Source organism: Struthio camelus, chromosome 27 (genome assembly GCF_040807025.1).
Source record: "Struthio camelus isolate bStrCam1 chromosome 27, bStrCam1.hap1, whole genome shotgun sequence".
Classification (NCBI taxonomy): domain Eukaryota; kingdom Metazoa; phylum Chordata; class Aves; order Struthioniformes; family Struthionidae; genus Struthio; species Struthio camelus.
In genome coordinates, this window is record NC_090968.1 from 4,221,381 (window position 1) to 4,243,890 (window position 22,510).

General features: G+C 45.0%; 1 protein-coding gene across 4 annotated transcripts in view; it reads right to left on the reverse strand.

Moving 5' to 3' along the window:
- The window catches only part of DPYSL2 (dihydropyrimidinase like 2), a 58,455-nt gene that overhangs the window by 28,100 nt on the left and 7,845 nt on the right, over positions 1 to 22,510 (reverse strand). For 3 of the 4 annotated variants that reach the window (XM_009665676.2, XM_068920866.1, XM_068920867.1), the window contains exons 3-4: positions 14,845 to 14,933; positions 13,452 to 13,636 (exon numbers count right to left, since the gene is read on the reverse strand). In XM_009665676.2, coding sequence (XP_009663971.1) covers positions 13,452 to 13,636; positions 14,845 to 14,933 — 274 coding nt within the window. Of the gene's footprint in view, positions 1 to 13,451; positions 13,637 to 14,844; positions 14,934 to 17,916; positions 18,408 to 22,510 lie in introns of those variants that run through there. The other variant, XM_068920869.1, reaches the window with a different exon arrangement.

The window sequence follows — 22,510 nt, forward strand, 5'->3', positions numbered from 1 at the left end:
TGATTTGAACAGGCCTTGGCTTGCTATCAGCCTCTTCCTGAAGTTTCTATTAATAGCTTTTGGTTCTAGCTTTCCCCTATAAAGCTTTATTTCAACTTGTTTAATTCAATGTCATCTAAAATGTGAAATTTTTCTGAATCTTTATCTAATGAACACCACTACCAGGAAAAGAGAAAAAAACTGTTTGATATGGACCATATAAAAAGCAGTTAGGGTCAGCTGTTACAAAAACTGTGTATATAATAAAACCATGTGTGCAGGGTTCTAGCTGCTATTATAAACCCAAGTTTTACACATTACTTCAGGCTCCTACTAGCATTAAATGTGCCTATTGTTTAAGAGGAGTTTATAAGGTGTAAATCCTTAACAGTAAGCTTAACTGTTAGCAGGCAGGTTTCCCCAACCAAAAACTTTAAATAGAAGCTTGATCATTATAAACACATCTGTCTTTTTAATACTACTTAATCTTCACAGCAACTGCTTGCGATGAAATCTGGTGAATTTATTGAGTTGTACATTCTGTCACAAGCCATTTTATTGAGAGATTGTAATTAAATTCAGCCGCGGTAATTGCACAGCTCCCTGCTTAGAAGTCTGTAGTTTGTTGCTAGTCTAGGGCTAGAGCAGGGTTCGCATGGCCCTGGTGTGAATTGGGAGCAACGCTATGAAAGCGGGTGGAATAAAATCCACAGACGCGAACCGAAAATCAGGCCCCTGACTGAGCCAAGAAGCTCCACAGAAGATTATCTCAGAAGCGTCATCCAAAGACCACACATTCTCAGCCAATGAGATGCCCAATCCCTCTTAGCGTTAGTCAGATATCATTATGACCCTTTTACAGGTCAAGAGCTTGAGCTACAGAGAACTGCCTTGCACAGTGGTGCCAAAGTTGTTCAAAAGTCAGGCCTCCCAGCAATGAGGCTTTTGCTCTAAGTATTAAAACATGACTCCCAGCTTACTGGATCTGCATCGATTTAGGCTAGAAAGGGACCTCAGCATTTCTTGAGCTCAAAAATCCCAAATCAAGCAACCTAAAAGACCCTCACTTCCCCTGTATTCTGATTTCATGTTCAGTTCTTCCTCTAAACCACGCTCTGGATCATATTTTGGATATAGGACAAGAAAGGATAGCTATGAGATAGCTTTTCAGGTAACTATCTTGTGTACTTAACACAGGCCCTTGACCTCACAAAGTTAAGGAGAATTCAAGTGAAGAAGTTGCTTAACATCCTGGATCCAGCAATCAGAATTTGGTTTTGCACATTTTGGGGTTTTTATTTCCATTTATTTTTTTTACTTCCCCTCTCTCTCTCCACGAAGTGATAGTGAAATCAAATAGCTCCTTCTGAAGAGAAACAGAGCTTGGCACAGAATGGCACTTACCATGTTGATACAACCACACAATTGTTTGTTTGTTTGCGTCTGCTAAACTAATACAAAAGAAGGCAGATAAATGACATCACATGCTGTTTTCTATCACTTCAGATCCAATTTATTAGACTCTACGAAGAAGAATCAGGAACTGGACCAGATTCAGAAGGATTAGACATAGCTGCGCTACAGTGATTACATTTTCAGACTGCAATGTTCTGTTATTCCCTCGCTTATGTAATACAGATACTTCATTTGTCTTTTAGCTGTCTGATTAGATCCAAAATATGAATAATAACTTAATGCCTGTTGGACACAAATTTAAAGAATAGGAGGCCACATGTCCAAACAACAATTAATAACCCTCTTCAATGGTTGGAATGATTACATGTTTAGATCAGAGCAAAAAAATAAAGGCTCCATTTCTTTACAGTACAGGTTTATTATACATCCAGCTAGGCTTACATCTCAGGGGGTCACCATGATAAAGGAGGAGGAGAGCCAAGTTCAAAAGAGATCTTCAAGTGATTCCAAGATTTATTCTTTCTTTTAGGCACACTCCACAGTTGAAGCCTATGAAAAAGTATGCAGGACTTCAAAGACTTCCATATAAATTGGCCTATAAACCTTGAGGGAACGGGATTGAGTAAACTGCTGTTTGTAGCCATGGATTTAAAGTCAAGGCAAAACGCAATTATAATAATATCCAAGGGGCAAAAGTTTGATCAGAAACAAGAGGACAAAAAAAAAAAAAATCAAGTGCCGTAAGCCAGTTTTGTCCCTCTGAGGTCAGCAGAGCTATATGCTGCCTGTTAGGCTTTTTCCACTAGCTGGGAAGCTGGAGCAATTCTAGATCTGCATCATTGTTGCTAAACAGATTTTGGTTTCTCAGCTTCATTTCATTCTCCATGGCTGTCTCAGGGGGCATTGGAGTCAAAGAGGAACATAACGACACAACGGGAATTTTTACAATGGAAATTTATGAGGGTTCTGAGACAGCTTTATATTTTCAGGAATAAAAAGATGAAATTTGTTTCCAACAAAATAAGAAAAATCCAAGGAGTTCTGCAGTACATATGGAAGACAAATTCTATTAACAGCTTACAAGAGAAGTAAGGAGAAGGAGAGGAAAAAAGAAAAAAAGAAAAAGGAAAAAAAAAAAAAAAAGAGACCCGCTTGGTGAACCTGTCCTTTCCCTCTGTGTATTTGCCATACAGAAATCTCCCCTCGCTGGACAAAGACTACTGACTCCCTCCTCTCACGGCTATGATAAAGTTATATCATGCTTTGGGGAAAGAGGTTTTCATCAGTCACCATCAAAGCACTTCCAATTCTGGTAATACATTAAGGGTCCCCATTCTGCTCCCAGTTAAGCCACGACTTTAATGACAGTAAAGTAGAATTACAGACAAGAAAGCAAGGGCTAAATCAGACTCAAATGTCCAAGTGTCCATAGAGAGAACTTATTTTCTAATAAACCTATTGCAGGACAGAGATCAATCGGCACATTCACAGTGCACATGCCAATTTTCTGAACTCACCTAGCTACCTGCTGGTTTTCTTACCAACTTTTGTAAGGCTAATGTGGCCTGCAAAACAACTACTGCAATTGCTAAAATAACCTGTAGGAGGCACTAAGGAGATCATCCTTAGTTTAAATGGAGAATTCTGCGATGCAGCCCCAAACTGCCAAGTTTCCTTCTTCCAGGTCTGAAATAGCCCTATCTGGCCTCTCAGGCAGTCTGTTACTTTCCCAGACCCATGAGAAATCGCTAGGTTTGGGGGCACAAAGCTCTGTGATTGAGGCAGAAAAGGATGCGGTCCTGGGAATCATCTGACCTGGCCTATCCAAAGATGGAAACTGAACCTCAGTGCAGCTCTTTCAATCCAGGATGCCTACAGCAAACCAGCTAGAAAAGCTCCTACATTTAAGATCCTGCCTATTATTTTTTCCATGCCCTGAGTCTTTACAGGCATCTCTTACATTCTCGGCCTGGATGTTGTCTCCCATCTCAGACGGGAGGGCCAGACAGATCAATAGCTTGGATTGCCCCTAGATCCGTGCTGCGGGACAGCTTGGCGCTAGTCATTTCCATACAGCTGCCATTTTCCCCTTTTATAGAGAGTTTGTATAGCAGAAGGACTAACAGCTTTGCAAAGCAGCAGTAGCAAAGCTCATCTTCCTGCTTCATGAAAGATTATCCTGGACATCTACATTTTTCCCCAACTACTACTAAAGACTTAACAAAACATTTCTATTTCACTTCGTGGTGGATGAAGTGTCTACGTATACCAGTCTGAAAAGCAGTTTATACCCCATTCTTAGCTGAACTCTTCTTGCACAAATCCTGAGAAATTGCATCTGAAATAAAAAAAATTCTACGGAACGAGAGATGAATCAGTGCCTATGACCTGAGCTGGGAAGCATTATTAACTGACATGCATTTGTGGAATGAAATTTTAAAGCACTACTACGTTGCAGTGTCTCTTGCTGTGAAATGCTCTGGGAATTTTCCCTCTTCTTTTCCTTAGCACAAAAGCAGTGCTGTGTAATAATAGAGGATCATTCTCGAGGAACTCCTTTACCAGCTCACATTTTCTGTAGGCTGTGCCAGTGAATTTCATTCATATGTAAAACACCACAGAGTCTCCCAGATTCCAAAAATACGCACACTGCACATACGTAACTACTTTCACAAACAAAGCAGTCTGGTAAAAATATGGCCTAGAAGCGGTCAGGAAAGGGAACTTCCAAAAGCACCGCACTTTTTGATGGGCTTTGAAAATACATCAAGTTTCCCAGTACCACTTACATGTTAAAGCCTAACAGTTCCTCCCATTAAAATAGACTTTCAGGATGCAGGAAGCCACAAGCACTTCATGCACCCAGGGCTCAGCTCTTCTCTCACTCACACAAGTCTTTCCTTTTATTTATACCCCGACAGTGAGGAGAGCTCTGCATCATGCGCTGCAGGGACTGGGTACCTGTATCTGCATGGATCTCGGGGTCAGCTAGGAGGGACAGAGACTCTCTCCATCAGGTGTGCTCCCAGGGTTTTGAATGCCGGGCTCTTCAGCAGCTCAGCAGTAAAAATAATCACAGCCCACACAGAGCTCTCTGATATCAGGGAGTTTTAAATTAACATGAAGCAGAGGTGAATCCCGAAAGTCCTGCTACCAACTGAAGCCCAAAAGGTAGCTTGGCATCACAGAGGCAGAAGCCACACATTGCATTGCTAATATGGTTCAAATGGTGCAGAGAGGCATCCTCACCCAACCGGACAACTGACACTTCGCACTTATAACATGAGGGTCTAGGGGAACTTAATTTGAATTAAAGCCTCGAACCCCTTGGCAACAAAGCCGCTTCCTGTTCACAGATGGCTAGCAGTTAGCATGGAGAAATCAAACGTCCTACCCATGGTCACAGAGGTCTGCAGTCCCAACACTAACTGCAGTGGGGAAGAAAAGAGCGTTCCCAGAAGCCCTAACTCTAAGGTACCCATCTCCGCATTCCTTTTAAACGCACATGGCTTCCATGGGAGCGAGGGCTGTGCAAGGATACAGGCACAGCCCCAAGCTGGTATCAGCTGGCAATTTATAAGCACGGTTAAAGTACGCTAGACGGGAGGAGCTAATTTGTATTGCTTAAGCATTTCTCCCTCTGAACAGAAAGATTTAAAAATTCAGTGTCTAAGAGACTAACGGGATCTATGAGCTGATGTGGCCAGGGGAAAGGTGAGAAAACTGCTGATCCAAGCCGCAGAATCCCCCTGTACTGCCAGCACTCACCCGAGTCCATCGCAACTGAGAAATACTACATTTAGCTTTAGCCATCGCTTCTTTCAGGCATAGCTTGCTTCCTTCCCCTGACAAGCAAGGCTAATGCCTAACATGGAAAGTTAAAAGCTCCTGTCTGAGAGGGACAATTCCTGCTGACTCAAGCTCACGGGAAGGTAAAAGAAGCCAAGAGGTTGAACACTTGTAGGAAGGCAAAAATCTCTGTAGAGAAAAACACGACGAAAAAAAGAGAGCTGTAGGCACCATTTCCTGCTGTCTCTTTCAAGACCTTGCCTCAGCGTGAAGACGATCGAGACAGGTTATCTGGCTAGATTTAACACACACCCTGAAAATCTATCATAGACAACTGCATTTTGGAACATGCTTACTCTAGTTAGCAGTAAGCCCATATTCCTGTGTGGAAATACCTTGATCAGCTGACACATTTTACAACGCAAACGTTGTAACATTAACGGAGGTGACTAATTTTTTTGTTTTATTATTAAGATCGCTTTTCCATCTACAGCAGAGGCCTTTAGCTGCAAGGACCCAACTTCTACACCTGCACCTTACAAAGTACCAAATGTAGCTCTTCCACCGAGATAAGCAACTGCAAAAGGGGCAACACGTTGGTGAAAGAGCGCTGGATCTGGAGACAGACTTTTTTGCTGCAGTTGAAGGACCTGCGTCCCACAGGGGCCCCAGTCCTGGAAAAACGTCCAGAGAGTCTATCAGACACTGAGTAGCTGCAGCTCCTGAAGTCAACAGGCCGGAGCTGACAAACCAACTGGTTTGAGCAAGCACTGGCCTGTTTTTTCCCCCTGTTCCTTGCTCTATCCATTTGTTGCCTGTCTTCGCTTAAAAGGTTTTTGCCCCACACATTTTGCAAGCTTTCTGCCCTGTTTGCATCCAGCACAAAGATCCTGCATAGGGCTCCCAGACTTTTCTGCAAGGTTACAATAGCCTGTTTTGGTCAGCTAAGGATCTGGCTCAAATTTGGCAGCACAGAAAGCACAGTCAAATGATATCCTCAGCTCTTTACTTCTCCTGCATGTCCTCCACAAGGGGTGTGGCATTGGGAAAAGGGCACTGGACACAGGAAAGCAAAAAAAGCACTTGAAAGCAGCTCTTTGAAGAAAAGACCATGAAGCACCACTCTTCCCCACACAGTGGGAAAGCAGCTTTAGTGATCCCAACCATTACATGGAACAAGAGGGATTAAGTGCTATTGCATAAACACGCGACATCAGTTACTTCTCTGGAGCGAGTGCCAAATCCCTCTTTTCGGATGCATGGAAAAATCTAGGCCAGTTACATCTGCAGGAAGACGGCTGCACTGTCAGTGCTGCTGCCATTTCAACATTCATTAGTTCATAGCTAGATCAGAGTATCCAGGCTCCAGCACATGTGGTACAGGCTGCCTCCATTCCTTCCTCTTGCAATTACAGAGATGGAACAGGCCCAGAACAGGGCAGGGCAAAACTGGAACAGAGCTGAGGCCCCTGTCACCTGCTCTTTTAAAAAAAACGGTGTTGCTAAAGAGGCAGAAGACTGTGAAAACGGAAAAGCAAGCCATGCTGAATTGCACTGGCTTCAGGGGACTCCAACCCCAAACCAGACACTGCTGATTTCACCTTTAAGCCCTAAGAAGGGAAGATAGCCCAGCTGGTAGATAGGCACATCAGCCTGAGAATCTGACAGCCAGCGTTAAAGACCCTATCATGCCACAGGCCTCCTGTATAACCTCAGGTAATGCTACCCAACTCCAAGGGCCCCTCTCTGTTCCTCAGAGGAACCTAGTCTCAGCGGCAAAAGACATGACAAACAATAGTTGCAGCCCAAAGCGGGGGGGGGGGGGGGGAAGTCCCCTACACAATAACACACAACGTATGTCAAGGACTGAACAGCTGTTTCCTTCTGCGCTAACTGGCAAGAGACATCAAGGGCTTGGCAGATGCATTTCATTTACTTCCAGCGAGACCCCTGTGGAAACCCCACCAGAGCAGCGGCTGTAATCCCACCCAGCAGAAAGCAAACGCCCTGGAGCTCTGCAGAAGCACAGCTAGCCCCAGCGAGGCTGCCTGTCATCTTTACAGTAGCTGCACATAGTACTCCGGGCAGAGATGCCTAATGGACTTAAAGGGGTTTAAAAGCTTGGGAAGAGTAGCTCGCAATGGGGGAGCACCCATCTCTGTTTATGGCCAGACTTTCTCATTAACAATTCTAAGCCTGTGCTGAACGAAAGCAACAAACAGCAGCAGGAAGCTGCAAGTTAGAAGTCAGTGAAGCAAACAGGATTTAGCACGAATCAGTGCAGAGGCCTAAGAGCCTGGAGATGCAGAAACTGTTGGGGGGAGTTCAAGGAGAGAGGAGAGAAAGGGCTGGAAAGACTTTGTACTTCTGTGTGGCAAGTTCATGAACTTAGTAACAGAGCTCATGGAGGTTCTCCCCATATAAATCAACAATGTGCTTTTATGCAAGCAAGTGGACATTTTCATTTCATTTCTAGTAAAATTAAAATTCATTTCTTTGCTGCAGAAGAACCACCAGCGGCTGCTAGAAAGTGAAATGAGCCACATACTGCAGCTCAGCATGTCCACAGTGCTAGTTCCCTGCTGCAAAGTTCCTCTTTTATCTCTGCTGCCGGGTGCAAAAAGAAACACAATTCAGGCTGATCTCTGCAGAGCAACGCAGTGTTACGTACACACAGCCACGCAGCCTTCGTTAGACACTGCAGCTCTGCGGTCGCTGCCGTTGGACTCAAAACACTTGGTTTATATTTCCAGCTCTGCCACAAGTTACTGCACAGCCACTGCTGTATCACCTCATTCTGGGTCTCCGCTTCCGCCCCCCCCACTTTGCCCCCATTTAGATGCTTGCTCTCTAACAGGACAGGACTAATTTTGATGCCATATAGTAGCAAAACTAAGTAGGGTACACTATGATCTAATCTACCCTAATGGGTCTAAATATCATCCCTTGCCAAGTTTCCCTTGCCCCAGCACTCTGCCCAGCCCTTTCCTAAAGCCTTCCCTAAGCTCACGCTATTGCAGTTTCGGACTCTGATCTCCTTTGAGGTGACTCCGTTCACTCCATCACATTCATTTCAAAAACCAGGAGGAGAGGAAGTCTACTAGACTGAAAACATTTCCTTCTAGCACCTGAATATTTAGGCAGTGATTTTCAGAACAACTTGAGATCTAGCGCCAACTCGCTTCAATTCGATAGGAGCTGAGCAGCTAGCGCTTCTGAAAATCCCTGCCCTCCTGCACACTAGCCCTTTGTTTAATTGCAGGGTAAAACATTAGGAAGCAGACTACAGTCCATTTGAAGTGCCCCTTCATTTTCTAAACCTCCCAAGATACAAAGACTCATATCCCTAGCGTATATTCTCCATGTTATTAGGGTAACTGCTAGGCAAGTTCAAAAGGCAGCTGGCTTCCAAGCCAGTAAGAGCTATAATTTCTTCTCACTGTAATTTCTCTCTATGATCATAACAGTGGTTGACTGAGTCAACACATGGAATGTCAGCAAAAGATTTCACTCCAGAACAGCAGATACCCAGGAAGAAGCACAGTCAGTCTCTCTCTCTCTCTCTCTCTCTCTCCCTCCTCCCCCTTTTTTTTTTTGGCTGGGGTTGGGGGGGAGGGGGGAGGATGGTGCTGAAATGTGTGTGGGAGCTGGCCTGGATAGATGCAGTTCTCCCTGGGACATTAAACAGGCTCGAGGATCAGAGGGCCAATAAATATATGTTGCCTAGCTTTGTCCTTTCTGAAGGGTTAAAAGCAGAGAGGAAATTCTGCCTCTGCTAAAGTCAGGGGGAGTTTTACCATTGATTTGGATGGGGATTTTACCCATCACATTTAACAACAGACCAAATAGTCTTAAGGCTTTGAGAGACCACCCTGTTCTTCAGCACTGATATCCTCCTTTTCTAATTGCTCCAGAGACTGTTTTATATACTAAGGTATCAATCTATTTCAAGTGGGAACAAAGGGGGCCTAAAAAGCCTCAACAAAACTGTGGCTCCAAAGGCTCCACAGATGAGAAAGAGCCTCTTTTAAAGGGCAACTTCAAACCAAGTTAGAGTCCTTTTCCAAAACTCGGGAAGGCCTGTTCCCTTTCCATGGCATTTACAGAAGAAGCTACCCTAAATGAGCTAGAGCCTACATAAATACCCCTCTCTCCTCCAAAGTCTTCTGCAGATCATCCTGAAATAATCCGTTCAACCTAATGTCCAAATACTGCACTCTGACATTTTAAAAGGGCAATAATCCAAATTTTTCCAGAGTAAAATTATCTTAAAACATGCAGTGTTGTTCGCCTTCTGCTCATATACCCACTATAATATTGTTTGAAGACAGTGACAGAAAAAAGATCATGCAAATTTCTGTTTCAGAAATACAATCGTATCACAGAATGTCATTTCACCTCTCAGTTCTGCACAGAAAACCCAACTATATTGCTTCATATGTTAGCAACGTCAGCTGGAGTCTTGCTAGGTGCCTTTGGCACTGAAGGGGACAGAGACAGAAGGATCGTAGCTGGAAATCTTGTTCAGATGGTGTTTGAGAAACCAGCAGCTAGAAGAAATCATTGCTAACTTCCGAGTGCAGCAACCTAGAGAAGGACTTGGAAACAGAAGGACTAGAGAGCTTCACAGTAACGTCTGGGTTGGCGAGCAGAAAAGGCTAACTCGGAGATCATCACTGCTAACCGCTCCTTCTTTCTGGCTGACTAGTGGACGAGCTGGGAACGAGCTGGACTGGAGCCAGGTCTGCTTCCCACCAGGATAAACCTGCACTGGTCCCCCACAGAAAACAGGGCTATTCCACTGGATACCAACTGGGAACCTGATTCTCCTATCTCCAGACATTCTAGCAATGAATTTACTTTAAAGGGGAACAGAAGTAAATGAGAACAGGCCTCGGAAACAATAGGTTACATTCTTGAACATGCTTCCCTTGGGTGTGTTTACGGGAGAGTTAAAGGCACAACACTGAATTTGATCTGAGCTGAAAACGAAGTTTGGCAAAACCATAGAGGGTGAATTCCTGGCACTACTGAGGTCAGTGACAAAATTCTCGGTTCCTTTGCTGAAGCCAGGATTTCACCCACAGTTTTTATAAAACCAACGACCAATGGAAACCTGCCCAAGCTGCTGCTGCTGCTTTTTTTTTTTTTTTTAAATTTCACAGGAAAAATTTACATAAAACAAATGTTTCCCTACATTGACTGTAATGTAAACAGCCTTAAAGCGCCCTCCTGCATGAAAATATGAAACAAATTGAAGTGTGAAGCTGATTAACCTATTTTCTTGCCCAAAATGAGTGATATGTACAAAAGAAAGTGTATAGAATAAAGGTATTGTAAATAAATAACAAAGTGTAGCTTAAAGCACAAGTGAAGAAATGAGGGTGTTTTTTTTTTTCATAAAGCTCACATCCTTGAGGCTTAGCTTTTCAAAAAAGCCAGAAGAATGGAGGCATGCAGCTAGACACATTTTCATAAGAAGCAGAGTCTCTTCTGAAAAGTCCCAGACACAGTGCCTAAAATGCACCATGATATAAATGCTAGCATGCCATTTTCAGGCTGCTATTTGTTTGCAATATTATGAATCTAGTTCATTAAACATCATCCCATTTATCATAAAGGGAAAAATGCTGAAACCATCCACGACTCCCACCTTCTTTGGGAGGAATCAAAGGCCACCCACCAAGAACACGTTCATGAGGGCAGCTCTGCATGCCTCCTGGTGGAAAAAAAGCTTTTTCAAATGGTATAATTTTGTTAAGAAGAGAACAGCTGAGCTGACGCAGACCAGTGTGCCCAAAGCTTTGAAGTATAGTTGGATTATTTTCCCACTTTCGACTGTTCAGCTCCAGTTGCTGAAACCCACCTGTCAGAAATGTCTCTGTCATCCTAAACAGTGCAATTACTCTCCTTGCTGCTATGCATTAGGAAGCCACTTTTTGTTCAGAGGTGATCATGCATTTTGGTATCCTTATCCAAAACACTCCGGAAGGCAGGATGGCAAAGGGAAAAGAGTGTGGGACTAAGGGATCGTGATTCCATTTTCCAGTTTAGCCACAGGCCTCCTCTATGACCCCGGACAAACCATGTAATCTACACTGTGCCAATTTTTCATGTCTGTAACATAAGAAGTTATAAAATGGGGGGGGGGGGGGGGGCTTACCTCGAATTTCCCTAATTCACAGATGTGCTAGGAACACCGTTAGTGACATAATCCGATACTGTAGTCACAAAGGCAATATGTATGAAGAGGGGTCCAAGCATTTCTGGAGTATGAGGCTTTACGTGGGTAAACTGGGCACCCAAAGTGAAGGGGTACTTTGGAAAATTTGCCTAAATGATTTTAAAATGTTGATTTAAACATTTTAATGATTTAAAAATGACTTTACTATTTAAAATGCCTAAAGGGTTTTAAAAGTGCCATTAAGGGAAATAATGTTGTTTTAAGGGAAATAATGTTGTTATAAGTCCATATGCAAATGACAGAAAAGGATTTTGATCTAATTCAGCTTAGCAAGGGAGAACAATGAAATATTTCAAGTGGACGATGTGAACCAAGGGTACTAATAACACAGAAGCAAACAGTGAAATCAAAGAACTGAAGCTGAAAAGAAAATACCATTTCAGTGCAATTAATTTGACAGAAAAGACTTCAAAAAACTGGATAAAAGTGTGCACAATGAGAATGTCCACAGCTACACTCCCACTCTATGTTATCTATATGTATTTAGGTTAACTTCATACACAAACATCTTAATCTAAACTGATAACATTATGAAAAGTAATTTCCCAGGTTATTTCATGGTTGTTTACTTGTACCTTTTTTGAAGCATCAGACCAAGTTCACAGGCCAGAAACGACCTGATGCAGGGTCCAGACTCCAAATAAGATTTTTCTGAAACGCAGCCAGTCTAGTTGTGTTTGGACACTGTCTCCTGCTCCCAATCTCCACGTCAATCAATCCAAGTCCTCCCACCAGGCCAGAGATCAAAGCTCGCTCATACTTATTCTCTGAGAGATGAGAATGTTCTAGTTCATAAGAAACTAGGTTTGAACTGAGCAGAGTCAGGCTGATTCTTGGCTGTGCCAAAGATCTCTTTATATCTCTGGTCTGGACAATAGACACTAGTACTCTTTCTGAACCATGCTCTTTCATTTCTCTGTACTTTAACCCCTCTCCTGTGAAATGGCAGTACCTCATGATACATGAAAGGGCGCAAGATGCTCAGCTGTCTATCACTTTGCACCTTTATCCTTGATCCTCATATAGGGCAACAGACTCCAGGATGTCCTGTTGCATTTCACATGTAATCAGCTGCACTGTAACAGAAATTTTTTTTTTCCCCCTTCTCTAGCTCAAACAAGGACAGCAACAATGATTCACTCAGGGAGTTTTAAGATCCTGGCTCTGAGAAGCCAAGCATCTGTAGCCAACACAAGTGGGGTCAGCCAGCCTGGAAGTCATTTCTGAAGGCATTTCAGAGGCAGAGAACTGTTAGTGTCTAATCTTGATATGTGCAGAACAGTCCATCAGTCAATCTGTCTTATTTTGAGGTATTTTCATTTCCCGATTCTCTCTTCCTCCAACAAGAGGTTGTGAGCAGAAAAGAAATAAGCTCACTTTATTATTACAAAATCCTGGAGCCAAAGCTGGACATGTAAGATTGGGCATTTAACTCCTTAAACAAGCAGCCCAGTTTTCAAAGGCACATATCACAGGCCATCAGCATCAACTCGCTGGGCATGAACTATATGATGGGCATCCACCCATCTGCAGACAACCCTATCTGAAGTACCTGTCCCTCCCGTTCTGTACGCACAACAACTGCTGTTCCAAAAATGCTGAACTCTGTCGCTGAAAAGAGTACAAGCCTCTTGGAGTCACAGCTATCTCAGAGAAAGGGTGTGGAGAACCTGCAGCTCTTACTGGAGCCAGAGGTCAAAGCAGCACTGGTTTCAGTAGAAGCAGACCTAAGGGGAATTCAGTAAATTCACAGAAGTAGCAGGGCAAGACAAGAGTTAAGTGATTGACAGCTGCAGGATCTGGGAATCCCGTGGTCTTGTTTTTCCATCCCTTTTCCAACTCCTACGCAAGCTTTTCTCACCAACCTGGACACAGACAACAGAAACCCCCCACTGCCAGCACGCAGTACAAAACATAACATGACCTACATAGCCCAGTTTCTCTGCTTATCTGAGTAGGAGAAAAATAAAGCTCCTTGGAAGAGGGGGGAAAAAAAACCCAAAACAAGACACAGTCAGCTTACTGATCATGGTGGTTCCCCCAGCCAGTGAAGCCTTGGTTCCTTGGAAGAAGTCATCAGCAGATGTCATCCCCTGTTCTGGCATCTGGAAGCGGGTGTGAACGTCAATTCCCCCAGGAATCACCATCCTGCCATGGGCTTCAATAGTTTTCACTCCCCCTGGCACAATCAGATTCTCTCCTATTTGCCTGGGTAAACAGGTTTCAAACAACAAGTCAGACAAACAGCAGTCAAGGCAAACGCAGTCTGTAAACATGCATCTTTGTGCTACTTCACCTGACCAGTGCTTTCTTTTCCCGTATAAAGCAAGGAACAGGATCAGCATATGCAGCTGATGATAATTTTTTCTTCCGCTTGAAGCGGTTGCATAATTGCGAGAGCAAAGCATGCAATTACTTCAAGACCTGGGGAAACATGAGGCTTAACAGGAAGGAAAAAGAAAAGGAGTCACACTGGCAGACAGATGGAAAGGGGGCCGTGCAGATAATCAAAGCATCACTGCGCCCAACAGAATGAGAGCCTTGCAAACAGCTTCACTGGGACTGGACTGATTATGCACTCCCTGCACAAACATAAGCCCATGCATATACCTGATGAGACCCCTCCGCCCCAAGACCTCTCCAATATAGCTCTCTACACAGATTTATTTCTAAAAGTGCAATAGGGGACAGTACATTGCCATTAATTACATGTCTTTAGCTGGCTCTTTTAACTTTGATTAACAAAGCACATGTGCTGACTCTATAGCCAGAACAGGAGAATTCCTTGTTTGCAACCTCTTGCTTGTCCATTTTTTTTCTAAGAGGAATAGTCCAAAGAAATCTGCAATATATTTAACACGCCAGAAAGGCATGTTTCAGGACTAAAAACACAGAAGTGTGCTGGAAAGTGGTCTGAATCACCACACTTAAAATTATTTATTAACTTTAAGGGGTTTTGGATTGATCCTTGCATCAGAATTGCAGAAAACAGGGCTGCAAGAGACCTCAGGAGGTTACCTAAGTCCAAACCCCTGCCCTAATGCAGAATTAACTGTATTAGGGTGCTGAACTCTGGATTCAGAATATCTTAAGTCATAACTCAGTAAAGTATTACAGCACACAGATAACTTTAAACATATGTGTGATCTCAGTACGGGAAAATTCACATGGCTAAAATTAAGCACGTTTAAGTGCCTTCTTTGACCCATGCTTTAATAACAAGGGTGTTCCTGCCCCTTTGTTTATGTAATTCAACATCTTGTTTTTAAAATTCCTCCATTAAACACCAGCATGTGTGTGAAATAGTCATCTTTTTTTGCAATCTAATATAGCTAACTGAGATTAAGTTATTCCTTGCTATTCTGCAATATATTTCCTACATTTCCAATCACAACATGGTACCAGGCTTCACTTACTTTATCAACCCATCTTCCATGTAAATGTCTGCATAGAAAGACTGGTCATCATTAACTATTTTACCACCTTTGATCAAAAGACGATCACTCTGAAACAAAGAAGCATACAACAACACGTAATTATTCTGTGAGAAAACTGACAGTCTGCAGTGTCACTTCCGAGATAAAAGAGTAGAGATGGAAACAACTTCTGCATTATTCAAAAGTGCACGTCAAAACACAAGTCAGTCGCAATATTTTATTTCATCTGCGAGTCCTTTCATCATGCTAATGATCCAAAAAAAAAAAAACAGAAGAGAAAAACAGTTTGCTTTCAGTGGGACCATCTACTTGGCTGTTTCACTCGTACCTGCAATCTGTTAAGACGGCACACCACCATCACCTACAGTAAAAGCATTAAATAATACTTCTCAGGGGATGCATAAGAGCCACATCTCTCTTTTTTTCTGCTTTAGTTCTATGCAGAGTTTCCTATATGCACCCACACACTAGAGTCACTACTTGGCTAACTATGAGTCAACTGCTGTCAGGGAAATGGACCAAAAGTCTGTTGCCACGGGCTACACAACACAAACAAACTCATTTTGTCCAACTTAGCAATGTTTCAATTCAGTGGATACTTTTAGGGCCTTCCTAGACCGTTATACATAATCAGACAGAGGAAGCACATATTAGTAAATTAAGAAAAGGATTTTAGAAAATGTGTTATTATGTTTCCCTCAAATTACAATGTAGTTTAGTGGGAACAAAAAGGTAATTATAACAAGGTAGCTATCAATCACTGTGTTTTATATCTCAGCTCAGGTTACATCTCACCTTTGCAGCTATTTTAGGCCAAAAACAAATTTATCTTTTTGTAGTACTTGTAAACAATAGCGAAACACACTCTGTAAAGCCCTAGATGGGGAAGAAAGTCAAAAGTGACTATTACGTTCCTTTAGTTTCTCCATTCCCTGCATTACATATGCATAGATTTAAATCAAAGCACATGCGCATTGTGCAGTGCTCAGTTTAAACTGCACCTCAGTGCTTATATCTGCCCTGGTACACATTCTGCTAACTCTCCTCCTCCCAACAATCTCTTTATAAGAAAACAAAGCTTTACCAGCATGACACGGCCCAAGACTGGCAAAACCAAAGGCTGACTTCAAGAAGGGGTAGCAGGCAAGTCTTTAACTTGGTGGTGGCCTGAATGTATAGCTAAAGCAAATACATATTTTGTTACAATGACAGTGGTGTTCAGGGCCCCTACTTTGGATGGGGGCTCCATTGGTCAGACACAAGAAAAGAATCAGGCATTTTCCCAAAGAGCTTATATCAGAACTGAAGAGAAGAGCTGGAGCATCACATGCTCAATTGACATAAGCTGACATGGCTCTTAAAACCAAAATGGATACATGAATTGCATCAGTTACTGATTTACACCTTTATGTCTCTCTTTTACATAACTGCAGAATATCTATGAGACGTTCAGTGCCTCTCATTCCTCCGCCTTTTTCTTCTCCTTCCTCCTCCTGCTGCAATGAAGAGTTTCCCTGAATAAAGGCACCAGCTTAAAAAACAAAGAAAAACCCAAGATTTAAATTTAGGCTCCGCTGTGAATGCCAATAAGCCTGAATGAATTAACTTGGGGCGTGAAAAACCCACTTGTCTTTCAATGCCAGACTCTACAGCAAACTGGCCTACATGTTTACCGTTTCCAGAAACACTGCAGTATTTATGCCCACCTCCAGTGCAGGCTTCTTGTGCTATTAAAAAGGCCTGCTGCTATCAAATTCAGATACAGTTTTGTCATCGATGCCAATAACAGCAGGAATAAGTCCCAATCCACTGAGCATCAATCAGAAAAGTAAAAAGTATTTACAGTGACCAATAAAAATGGGCCCAGGGCCATTTCAACGATGCTCTGAATGCTTCTGCTAGTAAACAGGTCTCCTGCTGCAGCTGTATGGAAGGCTCTGAAAGCGGGAAGAATCTGCTGAATTCAGCCACCTTTGAGACAAAAGCACATGCAATTTGCAACTGTATGAGGGCCTGGTACCAAGTTTGTACATATTTACCACGTCAGAGTTAAAACATGACACCTATGCTTGAAGAAGAGGGACGTTCAATGTATTAGTCTTGGTAGCTTGATTCTGGGCTTACACAGAAGACCAGAACCTTCTTCTTCTTCTATTTCTTATCTTTTTAAGAGAATTGGGACCGGGTGCGCCCAACATAAATCAAAGCGCTCAGTCACGAGAAAAATGCGTCAGACTCCTCTCGGCCCGCGACAGCCCCCCGTAACCTTCATCTTTACTTGGCCGCAGGCGTCTTTGTGAACTCCCTCGTCACCGAGCTCTTGGAGGGAAACCACTTCCCCTTCGCTTTAAAAACGAGGGCGCTCCCTCTGCCACGTACCCATCGGTGCCCTGCGCTTGCTAAAGCCCGGGCGGCAGCCCCGGGGCCGGCGGCGGCTCTGCCCCGGCTGGGCGTGACCGCGCCGCGGCCGGACGGAGCTGCTGCGCCGCGGCCGGCGGGGCTCCGCGCAGACACGGCCCCTTCCGAGCGAGCATCTGCCCTTATGCAACAGCAGCGCCGAGCCGCTACCCCTCGCCTCTGCAATACCTGCCCTAAAATCGGCTCCCACAGCGAGGGCAGCGAGGGAGGGGTTTACGTAACGGCTCCTCTCCCTTCTCCCCTAGGATCGCATCGGGGAGCGGACTCAAACGTGCGCGTTGCCAGAAGCTTCTGGGGGAAGAAAAGGAAATCGCGCTGCCGCCTCCCCGGCGGGGGCAGCGGCAGGGCGGGAGGCTGCGGCCCCGAGCAGGGGCCGAGCCCCGGCGGGCACCGCCGCCCCGCACCCCGTTACGCCACCGCGGCTCCCGTGCAAGCCCCGTCCGTCCGTCCGTCCGTCCTTCCCTCCCCCTCGGGCGTCAAGCAACGCCGCAGCACAGGAAGCGCCTGCATTAGATCCTGATCTTATTATCGTGCACAAAAACCCCTGCCATCGTTTTCCCGGCACACAAAGGGCTTAATCCCCACGCACCCCTCCCCCTTCCCCCCCTCTTTATTCCCATGCACTGAACTCACCGTGATCCGCGGAATATTTTTCTTCCCCTGATAAGACATCTTGGGAAAGCACCCCCCTCAAAATCTTTTTTAAGAAAGCAGGGCGGCTGCTGTATCGCTATTGTTTCCCTTGCAGCAAACGCTTAACTAACCTCCCCTCCAAAGGGGAGGGGGAAAAAAGGAAACAAGAAAAAAAAAAAACCCACGAAACCAAGAAACCGAGCCTGAATCAGCTGCGATCACAAGGAAGGGGCGCGGGGGGTCTGCCGGGAGGGCGCGGCGGGGAGGCGAGCCCTGCTCTCCGCAACGGCAGCAAGGGGAGAAGCAGCCACCCCTGCGCGTCTCCCTTTCTTCGCTCTGCTCCGAGCTCAGCCCAGCCCCAGCCCAGCCCAGCCCAGCCCCGGCCCCAGCCCCAGCACGCAGGGAGGGGGCGAGCACCCGCCAGCAATAAAAGCCGCGGCAGAAGCGGGGCAGCAGCGGCGCATGCGCCCCCCGCGCCGCTCCCTTCCCTCTCCCCGGCGGGGGGCCGCGCAGCTCGGGGCGCCATTGGCTGGCAGCCTGGCGGGGATGCAAATGAGCGGCAGCCGCCGTGCAATGGCGAGGGCCGAGGGGGCGCCGAGATGCAAATTGGCGCAATGAAGACGTCAGTGCGGGCCCGGGGACGCGCGCTCCCGCCGGCGCCGGCGGCGGCGCGCACCGGGGCAGGGCTGCGGCACGGCGCCGCGCCCGCGCCCGCGCCCCTCCCGCTGCGGCCGCCGCCGCCCTTGCCGGGCGGGGAGAGGCTGCTGCACAGCGGCGGGATGCCGGAGCCGCCGCAGCGGGAGGGGACACGGCGGCGGCCTCCCCCCCCCCCAAAACACACACACCGGGCACCTGCGGCTCGGCAGCGGGAGCCCCGCGCGGGAGGAGGGAGCGGGCGCGGTGGGAAACGCGCTGCCCTCCATCTTCTTTGTCCCACCCCGCCCTTCTCGGCGCTAGCGGAGCAGAAAGCTGCTCGGAAGCAGTAGCAAATGACGGGGGGAAAATACGGTGCAAGACGCCTCTGCTTTCTAAATGCCTTCTTCCCCACCTCCTAGCCCAGAAAATACAACGCGCCTTCGAGTCCTCGCCTGCGATCACGACCTGAATCTCTATCGCCAAGGCACTCTGGGAGGGGAGCTGTGTGCAGAGTCATGCTGGTCCTCTCCACTCACTCTGGCCTTTTCCTACCCTTGCAGCGCTGCAAGCTCACTGTTCAAGGTTTCAAGCACCCTTGCAGCCCGTTCTCAAATTTATCTGCATCCATCCTGGACGGATGCAATCCCTGACTTCCGTAAACTGGCACTTCAAGGAAAGAAGTGCACCAAATGGCATAAATGATTCCTCATTATTGATAACGCACTTGCCCCAGTGCAATACAGAGAGGTGGGATTCATGGCCAGAGTGCGGTATGACCATTCAAAATAAATCTGTTTACGCCCCATTCCTCACAGATCAGCTGCTCCCAGCGAAGGTACAAGACACCTTTTGGAGAACTCAAATAGCACACATCCACTTCTGACTGAAGGTCGGAATAGACCAGTTAATGGCAGACAAAGACTTACCTTCCCTCAATCATGACCAAATTTCACACTGTACACAAAGTAAGCTGCAAGCTTCTGGTATCACAAAATGGCGAGGATCTTTACATAGACAGGTAGCCCACTGAAACCCACTGTGCCCAACCCATACAAAATTAAAACTTCAGTGTATTACTGCAGTAAATCATTATAAAGAAAATATCTGTTTAAACAGATGATTATCAGGGCATTTCACGTACACAGGAGGCTATAAGGGAAAGTAAAAGAGCTTTTCCTGGGTAGAGGCAGGGCATCAGGCAGCATTTAAGCAGCTAATATGCCAATCACTTAATATCCAATTAGTAGCAAATGAAAAAGTGTCTTGTTATGACAGTAGCAAAATGATTCATTTGTTAGCCTGCTGGGTTTTATCTTGTTTCAAAGATTAGACAATACTAAATGTGTCGTCCTGCCCTGCTCTGATTTGCGCCGGAAGGAGTTATGAAACCTCAGCGTATTTTTGCAGGGAACATGGAAGAAAGCATCTACATTAGATTTCTAAACTTAGGCAGTGCAAATGTACCTGTCTTTATAATGCTAGTTTTCCTCCTCAGTTTTCTATCTGAATGGTTTCTTCTCGTTGCTTTCCGGGTAAAAGAGTGTCTTCAGCTACCACAGAGGAAGCAAACACTGCCTGAGGGTTCGACAGATAGGATGGAGGCCCATGGGCAGCTGATCCAAGAAGTGCTGAGCCCTGCTACCATTTCAAGATCCTGCCCTGACAGCAGCAACATGATCTGCAAATGAATGACCACAAACATGGGTGCAGGGAACCGCTCACCTCCAGCACGACTCCCCTCCCTGACCTTGGGCACGTCATTTCTCCACTCTATGCTAAAACATGGAAAATAGCAGTACTGACTGAAAAAACAGATGCACCTCTTAGGGGATGATGTAATCAGCTCACTAATATTTCTAAAGCTACTCTGATCTGCTCATGAAAAGAGAGATATTTAAAATACTTTTAAAAAGGTAACGCTTACTGCACATGGGCCTAACCCAGAACAGCAATTCTTGAACTTTGAATATATTCAACAACTTGAATCCAACAGTGACTAGGTTCAGACAGAAAGAAAGAAAGAAAACCTCCAGATGACACTTAGCTTTTCCTTCTCATCACCATGTTGCAAGAACCTAGGTAGTACAGAATAAAATAAATGGAGAGATTAAAGGACTGGAAAACATGGTCATTCAATATACAACATCTACGCAGTACCAAATTTTAAGAACTTCCATATCCTCAATCACTTCTGGATCCAAACTTTGCAATTCCTTCTCTGATCATTTAGTGTGTACCTAAAGGACCAGAACTGTGCTACCATGTGCATCTTCTAACTCCATTATACCAAGTGCTAGCGTGACCCAACTTTCTTTCCTTCCATAGCTAAAAGGGTGTCAAAATAAATATTTTAAAAATTATTAATGTAGTTGTAAACTGGCTTCTTGTTAAATGAAGGCAAGGGAGGGATATTATCTGCTATATAAGCACACATGAGGGGGAGGCGATCATGAGGGAAGGAGAAGAGCTAGTGAAGCTGAAGGACAGAGTTAGCATAAGCACAAGTGGGAATACAATCTGAAAATACAAAGATGTACACCTGCATTTTTTCAAAAGCTATTTCATTCCCCTGCTTAAGCTACAGTTTTTGTCTAAATCCCTCACAAGTTAAGTTAAGACAGGTAACTACTTATGAAGTGTCAGCTGCAGGAGTCAGCATCTAGGTTAAAACAAGTGAGCTGAACTCACTTATTAAATCCTTGCAGGCTTGTGTAATAACCTAGCTGCCACACAGTGGTACTGTCACCGCCAAGGTACTGTGGGAAAAGTGATGGGAGCTCTATGGATGCACCTTGTCCTCCACTAGGTCTAGCACTGCACACGGCAGGCTAAAATTAGAAGATGCTTTAGAGAACAATCACTGCCAGATCTTCCTTGCCAAATGCTAGCGAAGGGAAGTGATGAAGGATGGCTGGCCGGTTAGCCCAATCCACCTCCCCGACTGCAGCCACTAGGACAGGATCAGCAAGGTCACTGCAGTGAAGTCGCATCACGGGTGGATAAACAGTGAAAGAACGTTAATATCTTCAACTACTCTACATCAGCACATCTGAGGGCCCTTACAGCATCCATCAAAAGGCAGAGTAGGGGAAAAACGCACAGATCAGAGCATTATGCCCCATGCTTGCCCTGCCAGCCTCCACCCTGACCACACAGAGAGCTGTGCTCTGCACTGGGTGCACGTCCTCAGCCTCTCCTTAGGCTCAGGGTAATCAGGGGGGTATATTGGCCAGCAAATATAACAGGATTGCAGCCAGGCATTTTTACTTAGATCTCAGCTCACACAGGACGTCATATACAGGTTCGCTGCAGTAGAGATATTTCATGCTAAAGAAACATCTCTAACATTTGTCTGCTGCAAAGGTCTAGAGGGAGAATTGCACAAGAATATGAGAATCTCTGTATAGCAATAATCTATGCTAAAAAAAAATCATTACATGCATGCAGGGAAATCTGTTGACATCAGCTCTGAATCTGAACTCCACAGATTCTGTAGACCATCCTATTGCACTTAGCAGGAAATTTTATTCCCACTGTGGAATTACTGGATGGTTGGAAAAAAAAAAAAACCAACTATCAAAAGAGTCTCTTTCTCTGTGGGATTTTAGTGCAATTGCAACAAACCCAATAGAATTTCTACAACACCCAACTGCTTTTATCCTTACTTTTTTTTTTTCCCCCCACAAGGACATTTTGCTATGAAATTATAAAACCAGCAAATGGAACCACACGATTAAAAATGTAATGAAAAGAGGGATCAGAGATGGACTTAAAGTATTCCTGCAAGTATCTGTAACTGTAGCACCGCAGCATCAACAAACTCTAGATTTCCCTTTAGGCTTGTTAGACGCTAATAATCCCTACTCACTATTGGGGAATCACCCCTTGCCAAAGTCAGCAAGACTCTTGTTATTGTGATCAGAGGCAGCCGGACCGGGCCAAAGGAGCTTTCATGAGT